At 43.4% G+C, this 15,077-nt stretch overlaps 1 protein-coding gene across 1 annotated transcript in view; it reads right to left on the bottom strand.

Moving 5' to 3' along the window:
- The window catches only part of LOC119404557 (1,4-alpha-glucan-branching enzyme), a 29,064-nt gene that overhangs the window by 7,339 nt on the left and 6,648 nt on the right, over nucleotides 1–15,077 (bottom strand). The window contains exons 4-10 of the mRNA XM_037671101.2: nucleotides 13,292–13,417; nucleotides 11,585–11,729; nucleotides 10,285–10,375; nucleotides 6,982–7,191; nucleotides 4,138–4,381; nucleotides 3,009–3,107; nucleotides 1,397–1,507 (exon numbers count right to left, since the gene is read on the bottom strand). Coding sequence (XP_037527029.1) covers nucleotides 1,397–1,507; nucleotides 3,009–3,107; nucleotides 4,138–4,381; nucleotides 6,982–7,191; nucleotides 10,285–10,375; nucleotides 11,585–11,729; nucleotides 13,292–13,417 — 1,026 coding nt within the window. The remainder of the gene's footprint in view (nucleotides 1–1,396; nucleotides 1,508–3,008; nucleotides 3,108–4,137; nucleotides 4,382–6,981; nucleotides 7,192–10,284; nucleotides 10,376–11,584; nucleotides 11,730–13,291; nucleotides 13,418–15,077) is intronic.

Below are 15,077 nucleotides of genomic sequence, written 5' to 3'. Positions count from 1 at the left end.
TGCTGACAATCTGGAACAACAGAGGTTCCGTGAACATTAATGCATACCTCAGGGGACAGTATTAGCGCGTATCTCAGGCAGGGATTCCAAGGTAAAGATGTGTTGAAATTTTTGTGAAAAACAAAAAGACTCGCAACTGGAGCTGTTCATATTAACGCAAGTAGACCTTGGTGTGTCAGCCACGCAGGCCAGCTTGAAGAGGGCATTGCTGGCACTAAAGTTTGTTTTATCAGAACAGCGGTCTTGCATATCAGAGACTGCAGTTGATGACATGCTGCTTCCGAGATCAGGCTCACTCCCTTGATGCAAAGCGTGCAGCCTGCTCAGAGAGTTCATAATTCACTTAGGAGAAAATTAAATATTACATTTTTATTGTTAATTTAATTTCAAATTTTCGCATACAAATAAAAACAGTTACAGAACATTTTTTTCCTCTTCCAGAACGAAAATGGATTGGAACTTCTTTCGGTGGAACGAAACCCCAAACAAAAAATATTTCATTCCGACACCCTGGCCACAGTGTACTTTTACAGACAGAACAATCCTTCAGATTGTATTTTTTTGTCATTTCTATTCACACTATTAATTCTTGCTGCTCTAATACTTCTATGTATGCTCTAATTATAGCAGGCACCCTGGACAATTTCTTACACTGGGACCTCCTCATCAGCATATAACGCATTAGCCCATTCATGTACAGTGCTTGTAGACTGAAATGCGAGATAAGTTTTGTTAGTTTGACAACCAGTATGTACAGTACCAAAGAATGGGAATTATCCGAGGGGCTCATTTCATTTTTAGACACAACTAATGAAACCAACACACAATTAAGCCAAGGAAAGCGCTATGACCCAAATTGAAAGGAATTAAAGTGGATGAAAAAGCACCTTTTTTGTCGGTGGGATTCAAACCCAAAACTTTCGAATTACACATCCAATACCAATTTGTAGAGTATCGGACACGTAATTCAAAGGTTGTGGGTTCAAATCCCACCGACGAAAAGGGTGCTTTTTCATCCACTTTAATTCCTTTCAATTTAGGTCATAATCATTACACTACAGTTAAACACAACAAATAATGCCCCCTACGCTTTCCTTGCCTTAATTGTCTGTTGGTTTCATCAACGAGTATGCACAATTGCTCGCGATAACTGCACCATGACGCTACCAATCTGGCCACTAAAGGCAATGTTAACGGTGATACAAATGTTAGAGTCTAAATTACACCAATATGACACAAACTGAAGACGGTGGAAACAAGAGTACGTGCATTTACTAGCACTAAATTGAGGCATTTTCAATCCACGAGAGCGCTACATGTAGGATAAGAGTAGTCAACTTGAACTTGACTAGTGAAGCCTGGTGGGAGCAAGCAAGCTCCACGGTGGGCCACGCACCTGGTCGTGAGACTCCGCATAGGCAACCGTCTTCTCCATCCATCGGCGATTGCTCAGCGTGTGCACAATGTTCCCCATGTTCCAGTCCTCATCCTTATGCTCCTTTAGGAGCTGCGCAGAAAACATCAGAAAGCTGCATCAGTAAAGCTTGGTAGTACTTGTTGCTGGGCTAGTAGGTAGTATACCCCTCCTCGGGCACGAATTACGATGGACTGTCTAAAAATGTGTCAAATTCGCGCAACATAATTCTAAGGAATTCGATATTACATCCCAAGAAAGAAAATGAGGCAATACATTGTTTTGTGCAACCTTCAGTAATTAATGGTACTTAGAGTGTAATTAAATATCTAATTGTTCTGCAATCAATCAGGTTCAATTCTTGCATAAAAAGAATTAAATATTAGGCTCAAAATGCATACACAGTTTGTTTTTTGGTTGTATTCATTTCGAGCAAAGAAAAATAACACTCTTGACGTTGGTCCTGGAACGCGGCACGTCAAACGATCGTCGGACATGGTAGCATCTTTAGCTACGTGACCCTCCGCAGCAATACACAGCACAATGAACTTAAATGAGCACTAGTTGTCCAATCAGGAAGCCTGCACAAATGTGCACACTGCGTTTCAAGCCATTTGAAGAAATACGCGGTGCATGACACGCCTCCGTAGTTGATGTGTACAATTGTACACACTGCCACTCAAGGGGATATACTGTTTTACGAACTTCAGGGGGGACACGGCACTTTAAAACTTTTTTAAATTCCTTGATCAATTTTTATGAAACATAGTTTATGTCAGTAATGCAGCTGCATAAATGAATGGGGCAAATCATTGCATAAATGTGATATCTCTTACTGATGCAAAGCTACAGAATTACAGAGGCCTTTATTTTTATACAACGATTGTTTAACAAACATTCATCAATCACTCAACACTTACTGAATTCCAAACGTTAAAAAAAAACTGTGAGCCTAACTAAACATTTTTATTCTTCTCAATGTCAGTAGAATCTCATAGAATAGACATAGGTAATTCAGATGAGAATACAAAGAACTATCACCTCTCTACCCTAGCATTTCTGATCTCTTGGTTACACTTTGTGACATTTTCATGTAAGTGGCTTGCATTTTTAAGTGCAGCAACTAAACTCACAGGGTCCCTTATGCATTCGCCTCAGACAACTCAAAGACAAAAGTAATCTTTTTCTTCTCAGTCGATTGCATAGAACTGCCCCCGGACCCGAAAGCCTTTTGCACCTCACCTGGTTTCGCACCGCCTCCGTGATCAGCCCACCTTTGCCCAAGCAACAATGTCATGTGATGACATTAACATGTGACATCATGTTATATGACGTCACGATGACATCACAAATTTTGGCAATCCGAGATGTCATGGTGACGTCATCACATGACGATTTTTTGCATCAATCGTATTGATGCCACCGATGTGGGACGCCGACAGTGATGGTCCATTTTCGTGTTTGGTGAGGCATCTAAGGCTTTTGCCTTAGTAACCCAATATGAATGCATGTGCGAAGCTGCGCCATACCCAATTCTAAAGCTTCAGAGTGTACTCGCCCACAAAGTGACAAACGTGCCGTCGGAGGAGCTCACCTTAATCCACATATCGGGAATTGCCATTCCTAGGCGGAAATCAAAGCCCCCGCCTCCTTCGTCCACAGGTCGGCACAAAGCTGGCATGCCCGATACATCCTGCAAGTGGCCATTTATTATGCAGGCGAAAAGAATGAACATTAGTGAAGATGAAAGAATAGAAAGAAAAGAGAGATTTTGTTTTGAAAACACCACAGTGGAAAGCCCAGGAATAAGTTTTGACTACATTCTTTATCGTGCAACTATTATATGCGCAAAACGTGTTATTGCATCATGGCCCTATTGAAATGTGACTACTACCTCTTGGAACCAAACCTGCAACGTAGTGCTCAGCAGTGGAACATATCAGCTGTAGCATCATCATCATCAGCAGCCTGACTATGTCAAATGCGGGGCAAAGGCCATTCCCATATTTCTCCAATGAACCTCTTTGTTGCAGCCACATTAACACCTCTCCTAAACTTCTTAATCTGATCTGCCCACCTAACTTCCTGCCTTCCCTCAGTGCCTTTGCCTTCTCTAGGAAGCCATCCTGTTCCTCTTAATTACCAGTAGTTAGCTTGGCTTCTAGCTACATGCCGTACCAATTCCCCTTTCTTCTTCTGGATTTCGATTAAGATTTCATTAACACCCAGAACCACTGCTCTCTTCTTGTCCCTTAATGTTACACCTATAATTTTCCTTTCCATGGCTAGCTGCATCATCCTCAATTTAATCTGAATCCTGTTTGTAAGCCTCCAGGTTCCTGCCCATAGATAAGTACCAGTAAGATGCAACTTTTCCCTTGAGGGATACTGATAAACTGCCATTCATGACCTGAGAATAGCTGCCAAGTGCGCTCAACTCCATTCTTATTCCAGTTACTTCAGTTTCATGATTCAGATCTGCAATCTCTACCTGCACTGTGGCAGGTGTTGCGGAATACCAGATGCAGTTAAAGGTATGCGGATACATAAAAAATTAATATTGCACAATAGTCGAAGGTCGACCTAGATACAATCCAGCACCAGAGGCTGTCCTTTTCCAACCGCATTTTTGTAAACCCTACTTTCTGTGTCAATACATTTTCCGACATCTTAAGTACACAAGAAGCCTTGAAAGTAAGGGCACATTGGTCGATATGCTTTACCTCTGCAATGGTGATGGCATTGAGGAATAACTTGTGGATCATGTAGTTAGCCAACATGAGGTAGACAAGCGATTCCGTGTCTGTGTTGAGGCCAAAGTACTCGTTGTAGTCTCCACTGAAGCCGTGTCCCATGCCGTGCGAATGGTACAGCATCGAAGTAACACCATCAAAGCGGAAGCCATCAAACTGGTACTCCTGTAGGTACCAGTAGCAGTTGGAGAGCAGAAAGCGCAGTGTTTCCATTCTGCAAGGTCAAACATGGCAGTTGGGGCATTTACAGGGTGATACTTGGGAAAAATATTGGCACAGTGGCATTTGCCAAGCAACTGAAGGAACACAGCATTATGAGAACAGGCACAATGGTAAGAAAGAATATGGAGTCTTAGAAAAGTTAGCACATGTAGAGCAAAAAGTAAATGAGTGGTTCTGTGAGTGTTGAGCTCAAGAATTCGTTGCAACAAGTTTCACTATGTGGTGTGCATCACTGTTACCGTGACCTGCATATACTATCAAACTTGCTAAAAACGGGAATTAGTTCGATTTATCATATGATTCGATATAAGGCTTTTAAAGAATTTTCCCTATTTTGTATGCGAATTTTCGGTGAACAAGTTGACCTCACGGAACTGCTTTAGAATAATGCAACAAAGGCGGCTTAGGGCAACACACAGAGGTTCTTTTTTTTTAGTTCTTATTTTTGCACGGTTTATAGTTGGCGGCGGGGGTTAGATGCAGGAGTAAGATGTAGGCGAGAAAATGTGGTATTAATATGGCCCTCTTAATCACACCGCTCACTCTCCCAAATGCATGTGGGAAAGTCCCCTTCCGTGAGAAAAAGCCAACTTCTTGGGGAGTTTCGCACTGCCCGATGTACGATATATCAAGTATTCCGGCTATTTTTGTTCAATGTAGCTGTAAATTTTCCTATGCATTGACATCAAAGCATTGTTGTGTTCAAAAATAGTTCGATATAAAGGATAATTCAATTTAGCCGAGTTCGATGTAGTCGGGTTTGACTGTAGTTGCCGTAAAACTTAACCCCAACAGTGAAGATGCACCTACAGTGATCTATCTTTAATAAACATGGGCTTTAAGATGGAAACATTGAATTATTTCTGAGGAACATGCGTTAACCTAGCACAATCAAAACAGCCCATGTCGGTAATATCTATCACCCTCTGCAAAATGGGTAGAAGAGTGTCTCGGTTTAACAACGAAAATGACTATTCAGTAGACCCATGACATTAGCCGGTAGCCAATGCAACACATATGCGCTCTTGAAGATTAGGCGCAACTTGGCGCACTCCCTCACTCACACACACATTCACACACACATTTACTCATGATCAGACCCCCACAAACAGGCTTGTTAATTGTGCGTAAAGGATCCCATATACACAAACGATGATGCGCATGAGCAAAGACCACCAATGAAACATAAGTGCAAAAAAACTCACAGGGTTCCTTATGCATTCACTTAAAGCAACTCGAAGACGAAAGCCATCTTCTTTATCTTCTCAGTCGATGTACTGAGCCTGCCCTGCCACCCTTCGAAAGCTTTCTGCACTTAAAGGGACACTAAAGGCAAATATTAAGACGACGCTGATTGTTGAAATAGCGGTCCAGACACCTCGTAGTGCTACTTTTATGCCAAGGAAGTGCTTATTTTGAAATAAAATCACGTTTTAGTGGTCTGCATCGCGTTAACACACTTCAAATCACCCGCCTGAAATCCGACTTTCATACGTCACTGCTGCCGTGCCCAACGTTGCCCGCCTTTACTGCGCGGCCGCCAACACTAGTACCAGTAGAGCGAAAGTAGCGGGACCCACAGCAGCAACAACGGCCATCGAAGCCATCGAAGCTCACCGCAATGGATGTGGACGGAGAACTTGACAACGAGACATCGGCTCGCGACGCTGGGCTTCAATTCAGCAACTTGAGCCCCGATGAACGCGGTATGCTGCTGAGGGCTCGTAGTGCCGGTGTTGTTGCATGCGGCATTTTGTCGAACTTTCTGTCAAAGCGACTTTCACGAGCGCGCAAAACACACGCGGCAGTACGCGATCCCGAAACTACCACTGAGACGCGACCGCGTGAGCGAAACAGGGCACCGGGCGAAGCGCAGTTCGGCGAAAACGGAACCTTTGAACCACGCGCGCCGTTCCCCATGGCAACACCACAGAGGTTCTTTTTTCCATGAATCAAACGGAAACGAACAAACAGCATTTTATTACGTCTTTTGATGCACGGAAGGTTGTTTTTTTATTGCTGCTAGTTTGATTACTAGTGATTTATTGTAGGCAGACTCTCATACATCATCGGGATCACTTCGAAAATGTCCCACTCGTGGCGCTCATCATGTGATACATTTAGCTTAATTTCTCTGTAAGTAAGGCACTGCTGTTGATAGTATTGCCGTTTTAGAAGTTGTCATACATTGAGCTTCCACTCTGACATAAATTGTTATTTGCCTTTAGTGTCCCTTTAATGTGGCTTTGCACTGCCTAAAAGATCGAAAGCATCTCATCTGGTTTTGCATTTGCCACCATGATCAGACCACCTTTGACCAAGCTACAATGCCATGTGATGATGTCATCATGTGATATTACGTCACGTGACGTCACAGCGACTTCACACATTCTGGCGATCTGCGATGCCATCACGTGACGATTTTTTGCATCACTGATCCCCAACACCGTGGGATGCCGCCGCCGCTAACACAGGACGCCGATGGTCAACTTTCGCCTTTCATGAGGCATCTAAGGCTTTTGCCTTAATTTTCAAGATGACTTAGTATTACCAACTAGCCCCACAGGAAGTTCTAACAACATATGCACTCACTGTGTGTAGTCGAAGAGCCGACTGTCCCACAGCGGGTGCGTTCCACGGCCTCCGTCATGAAAGAAGCAGTTGTTGGTGCCATCAAACTGGTTCAGGCCATCCAGGACATTCTTGGATGCATGGCTGTGCACCACGTCCAGCAGCACGTAGATGCCCAACTCGTGCGCACGATCCACAAGCGCTTTCAGCTCTTCCGGAGTGCCGTATCGACTGCAACAGCCCTTGCCACTATTTTCATTTTGCCTCTGGGGTTGCAGAGAGCAAACTGGCTCAAAAACTAGTGTCAACAAACTGATTCCTGTAAAAGGAACACACAACCGCTCAGAACTCGAATTTAGATAACCCTACTAATGGGAAAATTGTATACTGTATTGGCTAAAAAGAGCCCTGTTTTTCTCATTAGACGTGGATTTATATTTTTATTTCTTCACTGAAGTCACATTTGGTGCCTCATGCGGCAAAAAAGTGAAGATGCATATGATGGTGATCACGTGACCTTTTACTTACAACAACAGAGAGCTAAGGTAGTTGGTAAGTATTCGTGTTAAAGAGACAGGGCATGTAATTACGGACACAAGAGAAAGCAATAGGAAAAAGCATGTCGGTATTCCTTACATTCAGTGTGTATCTCACAGGCTAAAGAAAGTGAGGTGTAGATAAGGTGTTAATGTTGTTTTTACGGGCCAATAAGCTAGGTAAGATATGTGCTGCCGTACAGAAAAAGAATGAGCGGGTGATAGACAAAAAGTGGACTTACATTTGTTTCTTGAAACATACCAACAAATTTACTAGTTGCCATACATGTGTGGTGTAGTATGAGATTCCGTTTAGTTGCGGCCACTTTTACGTAGGGCAAACAGGTCGCTGTCTCAACCAGAGATTAATTAAACATAAGAGATTGCTAACCGGAGGCTCACCATCTAATCTATCTTTACATTGTCGAGAGTCTAAATGCACGCCAAAATTCTGTGAATGTGCTCAGTAAAGTTGCAAATTGGGCGAGTTGGTGATAGTTCATGTTTACGTGGGAAGCAGCGCAAATTAGACAAGGCACGAAAAGGAACGAAGAAAGCGGTCGTCCTGTCTTTCTTCGTTCCTTTTCGTGCCTTGTCTAATTTGCGCTGCTTCCCACGTAAACTGTGAATGTGCGATTGTGTACCGGCACAGGAATGAAGAAACGTGTTCAATGGTTGAGGCCTGGCATATCGATAACAGTGGTAACGCATGCTTGAGCCAACCATCAATTAACCTGCATAAAGAAGAAATCAAGTGTCTGAATAGTTATCTCTCACGTAGACCACCACGCGTGCTGGATTGATAAGTTTGCCTATTATTGCATGAGCATGCACAGATAAGTTTTCGTGCCTGCTTTCTTTTCCGCCACTGTGCGCCTTTTCAGTTGTTAGTCGGCGTTTGTGGTGTCTCTCTTGTGTCCGTGTTTGCACACCCTGCCTCTTTGAAATGACCTTTTACTGGTGCACGCATTTAATGGTCTCTATATCAGTGTTGAAATACAATACACTTTTTTAGTATAACCTTTGCTAACCTAAAATGTGTCGATACACCTTAGTTTGTAGTGAGCAGAACAGCGGCACTGCCTTCGCTTGACGTATGATCCGATGTTCATGAACGGCAGCACGTGGCCTCTGCGATTAGCTCCAGCAATGCACCGTTGCCGGAGCTAATCGTGGAGGCCATGGGCAGCATGAAAGTTAGCTGAGGGACTAGTGGCCCCTATAGACAAGTTGGAAAAAGTACCACTAGCACATGGCCCGCGAGGTGGTAAAGGGATTTCACACGACGACGAGGGTTCGGAAAACTTATTTTACTGGCTTTTTATATTTAAAAAAAAAAAAACTGTTTAAATTGGCAAAATGAAGGTAGCTAACCACAAGTTGCACTCACTCCTGTGAAAGTAGAACGCTGTGCGTAATGAACAGTTTGCAAGGAGGGCTACCGGAATTGCTATCAATTTTCGATGAAGCTGGAGAAGTCACTCGTACTTTTTTAGTAGCTTCTCAGATCGAAAAATTCTTACAAAATATCCATGCGCTTTTATAATCAACCCCTGAAGGTTTACCCACTACTCAGGGGGAGCTTTTCATTGCACCGTAAAAAACTGTGTCGAGAAAAATCGGTTGTCAGTCCCTTTAAAGGGGCCCTGCAACACTTCTTCAGCATTGTTAGAAAACACTGCCGATTGGTAGTCAAAGCACCTGAGAACATGTGAGCCAAACATCACAGCACAGCACGTGGCCTGGGATTTACTTTTCAAAGTCGGCTAGAAATCGCTCGCTCTTCTCTCGATAAATCATGCCATAATCCAAAATGACCGCGTCATAAACGCGAAGTCCATGGCTATTGGCCAATTTAAGCCTGGTCAGCTGCATAGTTACCACGGCCGCCACAAGATGCCGTGACATGCCCGCGCTGCACACGTTATAGAATTAAACCAGCGCACCCGTGATCACCTTGAATCTAAGCCATGCATTTGAAGAAAAAATAAAAATAAAAATGCTCAGGGTCACGATGCATGGTGATGAATGGACATAGTATCTTGCCCCCTTGTCACCTCCCTCCCCCCCCCCCCCCCCCACATAGCTTTCAGCACTGTCAATGGTACGAAAGGAGAGAGAGAGAGCACTTAAAGCGTGCGACAAATTCCTGTAACTCCGCTTGCACTTAACAGATTCTAAAAGTTTTTGCGGCAGCCGATTCGTGAGGCAATAAACTCCTTTAATGAAGTCGTTTAATGATTACTTGGAAAAGTTGCAGGTTCCTTTTACTTCTGCAGCATATGAGTGTAATTGTTCGCAATATACCCACTGGGAAGTGTGAAGTATGTACAAAATCAGCAAATCAATTTTTCCGATTAGCCTTTGTAGGAAAATTTGCAGAAGGGTAACTCTGAAGGCAAGTTGTGATTACTTAGAAAATGCTCTTGTTCTGCAGATTACACTCTACAAAGTATTTTCTTGCAGACCATTTCCTCAGTAAGCAAACATTTTTGTCAAATACTAAAAAATGCTTGCCTTACTAACATCATCACGGTTTTACAAAACAAAAACAGCTTTTTAGCATTAGCGGCAGGGAATGGCTTACGATAAATTTCACTTCAACTCCAGATAAAGCAATTTATTTATGGCATGAACTTAGCATTTTTGGTTACAAGTATAGTAATGGCAAATTATGAAACAATACCACCGCAAATGTTCTTATCCAAGTAATCACATGCATGGTTACAACTCGTAGAAACTAGCAGCTATTACACTTACTAAGAATAATGGCCAAGGTCAATTTTACCTGGAAACTGCAAAAAATGATGTTACTTGATAGCCGAAACTTGCGTAATATGCGTGTTCCATGATAGCCATGATCTGGATTGCGTTGTAACCTACGAACAAGAGAATACATCAGCATACAATGTGACAAAGCACCAAGTTTGTTGTGCACACCAGTTTCGTGTGCACACCTTTAGCACATGGTGAACAAGAGCTGTAAATTCTTCAGGAATAAACCCTCGCCTTCGGTTAACAGCAAATAGCATTCTGCCAAGACAAAACTGATGCTGCCCGCACAGCAGTTGCACAAGGAAGATGCACAGGAAAAGGGGAACAAGGTGCGTCAATTAGAGGAAAGCACATGAGCAGGTTGTTTTGCAGGAAAGCAGCCAAATCAGGTAAAGTGACATTATCATGGTGGCCAGACAGCGACACCAAATTCAGCCAAGCTTAAATGTAGATATGAGTGATGTAGAGTACAGCCGGCCAAATCTTTAACTATCGTGCGCAAGCGTCAACTTTTTTGTGCGTTAGCACCATACGACACAGCCAAGTTGCCAGGAAGGCGAGAGTAAGCGCCCCTCTTACAAGGAAAAAAAAAATGCATTTGCATCGCCAGATAACAAATGAACGATCCACATTTGTCAGCTTATCTCATGAGCGTGGGCCTGTGACCCCGTCTCCGGATTTCATTTTCTCGGTCGCCTGCTGATCTTCGGAATATAAGATACGAGCAAGACGCGCTGCCTGTTCGTCTGAGGTGAGCTAATGCAGCGTGACGTTCTCACGAAGGAACAACCAAGCGGACGATGGGCCCAGCTGAGCGCACTTCGTGGGTATGCGCTTACTCTCACCCTGTTTGCAACTTGGCTCCGTTGTACGGCACTGATGCACAAAAAAGTCGGCTGTACATAACGTTTGGACAGGGTGGATAGCTGAGTTACCGTATTTATTTGAATGTAACGCAATATTTTTCCAGATTTTTGCTACCTGAATTCGGCCCTGAATTACAATCGAATACCGAAATTACCGAAATTCAAGTTGTCTAAAAAAGTGCAATGATGCAAAGAATTATTTTTTGTTTTATTTTTTCTTCCTGGACGCAATGAAAAGTTACCCCTGGCGTTGCAATCGAGTAAATATGGTAGCATAAAAAAAGAGCACAGGAGAAACATCCAGGTCTTTGCATCTTCCAAGTTTGTCCCCATGAACAAATATCTGGACATGCTTGCCTAGTGATACTCTGAGTTGACAATGTGTGTGTTTTGTGTGTGTTTCACAAGGGCTGTTGCAGGGATCTCTTCATTTCACCAGTGACATACCTTGATGCTTGATTCGAGGAAGAACATTGTCCTTGAAATTTGCATAATTAGCAACCCAGTAGTCCTCAGATGCAATGCCGATGTGGCATTCATAAATGCGAAGGCTCTTGGGCAGCGGTACCTTGGGATGCTTGAATTTGTAACGCTGTCAAGTAAGGGATAGGGTGTAACCAGTCTCATCAGACAAACACCTTGAAAGTAATGAATGCTCTAAGAGTTACTGAGGGTTACAACTAAGCAATTGCGTAATACTGACAGATAAATCAATCACGCACTCTCGCAATATCTTGCATGAAAATGTCTAGTAATGTCAAATATGTGTTTGGTTGCTGCTCTGCTCACAAGACTGCAACTGGTCTTCTGTTCACCCAAACCCCAATTACCTTTCATGCATCAGGCTTGCACCTCCGCAAATCTTATGCAATATCACTATTCTATAATTTACATGTACAAGTAGAGATATGTGTTGCTATATATTACACGACTAGTTATTTAATAACACCTCTTCAAAACTCTTTCAAACAAACAATTTCACTTATCAATCGCGTCTGTCTACTATTTTAAAAGAACATAATCCAACAGATAAAATGCATAAAGTAGTGACATACCGTATTTACTCGAATCTAACGCGCACCTTTTTTCCGGTAAAACGAGTCCAAAAATCGCATGCGCGTTAGAATCGAGTACCGAAAAAAAAAAAAGAAACTCGGTTATCGTATTGCCATCGCCATTTCAAAATGGCCGCCTCCTACGCGCCTTGGCCATTTCTGCCATTATTGTTTCAGTTCGTACGTGTGCTGAGAAGATTGTCACCCCGTTCTGCATTCGCATCGACGGCATGGAAGTGCCGACTCCAAATACTCGATGAGTGCACCACGACGCAGCATTTAAAAGAATAGTTATTACATGTGCTGAGACGGGCGGAAATCGGGCCGCATCACGGTCGTTCGGAGTTCCCGCAACGTGCGTGCAAGACTGGCGCAAATAGAAGCAGAAGATTTTTTACAGCAAAGCTTCACGAAAAGGTTTCAGTGGACCAAGGCAGGGCCGGTTTCCCGAAATCGAAGAGCGTTGAAAGCGACAAGGAGTTGTCCGACAGCGACGAGGACTGATCCATTACGCAACTCGTATCGCCGCCGTAGTGGTGACAGTTTTAGCGGCAAGGCCCGCTTTTTACTTTGTGTTGTACTTTTTTGAAACTTTAGTTCTTTAAAACCCAAATACTTGTTCTTATGAATGCGCGAAGTTTGACTCCTACGGACTTTTTTGTTCTTTTCTCTCACGAGAAAATGGGTGCGCGTTACAATCGATGGATTACTTTTTTTTTTTTTTTGGTGCGCGGAAAACGGGTGCGCGTTACAATCGAGGGCGCGGTAGAATCGAGTAAATACGGTACCTGCACAATGCCGTTGTCGATGATGCCTTACCTTGAGAAGAGTAGAAGAGTAGCCTTGCCTTTATTTACCGATTTCTCCCGCTTTTTTAGGTATGAACCACCAAGTCAAAATTGTTTCCAAAAGCCAGTACAACTAAGTGTTCATCTTAGATCAGTTAGCGGAAAAATCAAAGTTGCTGCCAAGATGCTGCCAAACTAATTCTTTCTTTTAATCGTGCCACATATTTCTCAATGTATTGCTTCTTTTAATTCATGTATTTATACTGTAGTATCAATTCATAAATTATTAATTCTTTGATTGCAACCCTTACCTCATCCTCTGGAGGATCCCAGAAGCGCTGCCCATACTGGGGGACATTCTGATCCCGGACAACGTACGTCGCCCAAGGGCTGTTCCTGTCCGCAAGCTCCCCTGTGCCTTTGACGAGGACGACAATCTGCAAATAAACCAAATCTTGAGCAAAAAAATACCCTGCCTTAAGATGTTATATCTGTCACCAGGCTTTTTTTTTTTTTTTTTTGCTGCTAGTTATAAAGCATGAGTGTACACAAACACACACACTCTCTCTTCCAAGTCTACTTGCAACTGCTGCAACTTCTACAAATATTTCATCAAACCAGTCAGCAGACATTTTTTATCCATTTGTTCATTCCATACCATTCGTTACGATTCCTCTCTTGAACCATTTTTGTGCGCAACATGGTAATACTTCTTGCAGATAACGAAAATTACGGTCACTGACCAAGTAAAAAAAAAAGGAACAGTTTTTGACATAACTGGCCAGTGGTGCTATGTTCGCTGCATTGCGAACAAGGAATCTGTACAGGTTCCGAAACGTCAAAAACTCTTCCTTTTTTTGACTGAGTCAGTGACCGTGATTTTCGTTATGTGCAACATGCTACCTGATCAGACGAGCTTTCGTCCAAGATATTTGTAGTAAAAGACGGCCTGATTCCCTATCATTGTTCTGTTTTTGTTGTTGTCGTTGTTTGAGTGCAGTGACATGCACCCATATGTCGTTGCAATATTTCAATGTCTTTCACAGAGTCATTTTTACTTATCCAGACATGCCTGTATATACACGTTTGCAGCTATTTCAAAATTTATAGTCATTTTAACAGTCCAAACTCAGAGGCATATAAAGCCCTTTTCCAAAAACTCAAACCAAAGGTCAGTTACAACGTATTAAAGGGGTCATGAACCACTTTTCCAAGTAATGATCTAATGGCCTCAGTATCGGAGTGTACTGCCTCCCGAATCGATTGCCGCAAAAATTTCTCGAATCCGTCAAGAATCAGCGGAGTTACGGGGGTTTGGCGCACGCTCCCAGCGCTTTCTCTCTTTTCTCGTGCCGACGAGCGCACTGGAAGCTAGACAGGGAGGGATGGCATGGGGGAAAGAAGTTACGCCAGCGCGCGTCATGAAACGCGATCGCTCTCCCGCTGTGATTCGCTTGCGCGAGTGCGGCTACCGTGTACTGAGGAGTGCGGCGCCGGCAAGTGGCGGCACCCCGCGGCAAGAAGCGCATCTGATCCGAACGCCGCTCTCGATTTACGTCGGCTATCGGCCAATAAGCATGCTATGTCTCTTGCGACGTACAGCGGACAGACGCCCCGCCCACCGACGAGAGTGAGAACCGGCCTCTGTTTGAAAAGAGGGTGCCTGGGGAAACGGCAACTTCGCGCTCCGCTTGTGGCCATTACGCGGCGCGCACGACTGTAATATTTGGCAGAGCAGTTCATAGCCGTGTCAGCTTTCCGCAGGATGTGTTTTTTCAATCAGCCCAAGGGGTGCTTCATGACCCCTTTAACAACATGATGTAAACCGCTGAGGGAAGTATTCCTGTCTATAATGTGTTCTAAGCTATCACAATATGCTTTTAAATTATTTGATGCTTTAATGGCTCAAGGTGAGATCTGTTACAGCACATATTTCTTTGCTATGACCAAAACTTGCTCACTCTAAACAAACTCCTGTTTGACATGGGAACAAGTTCTACTAAACAACCAGTGCAACCAAATGGTGATTCGGCTGTCAAATTTTGCCACATAATTGGCCATAGATAACAGTGGTTGTTGTGCTAATTGAACCAATTT

This window comes from Rhipicephalus sanguineus, chromosome 9 (assembly GCF_013339695.2).
Source record: "Rhipicephalus sanguineus isolate Rsan-2018 chromosome 9, BIME_Rsan_1.4, whole genome shotgun sequence".
NCBI classification, from domain to species: domain Eukaryota; kingdom Metazoa; phylum Arthropoda; class Arachnida; order Ixodida; family Ixodidae; genus Rhipicephalus; species Rhipicephalus sanguineus.
This window is presented reverse-complemented; position numbering and strand designations above follow the sequence as displayed.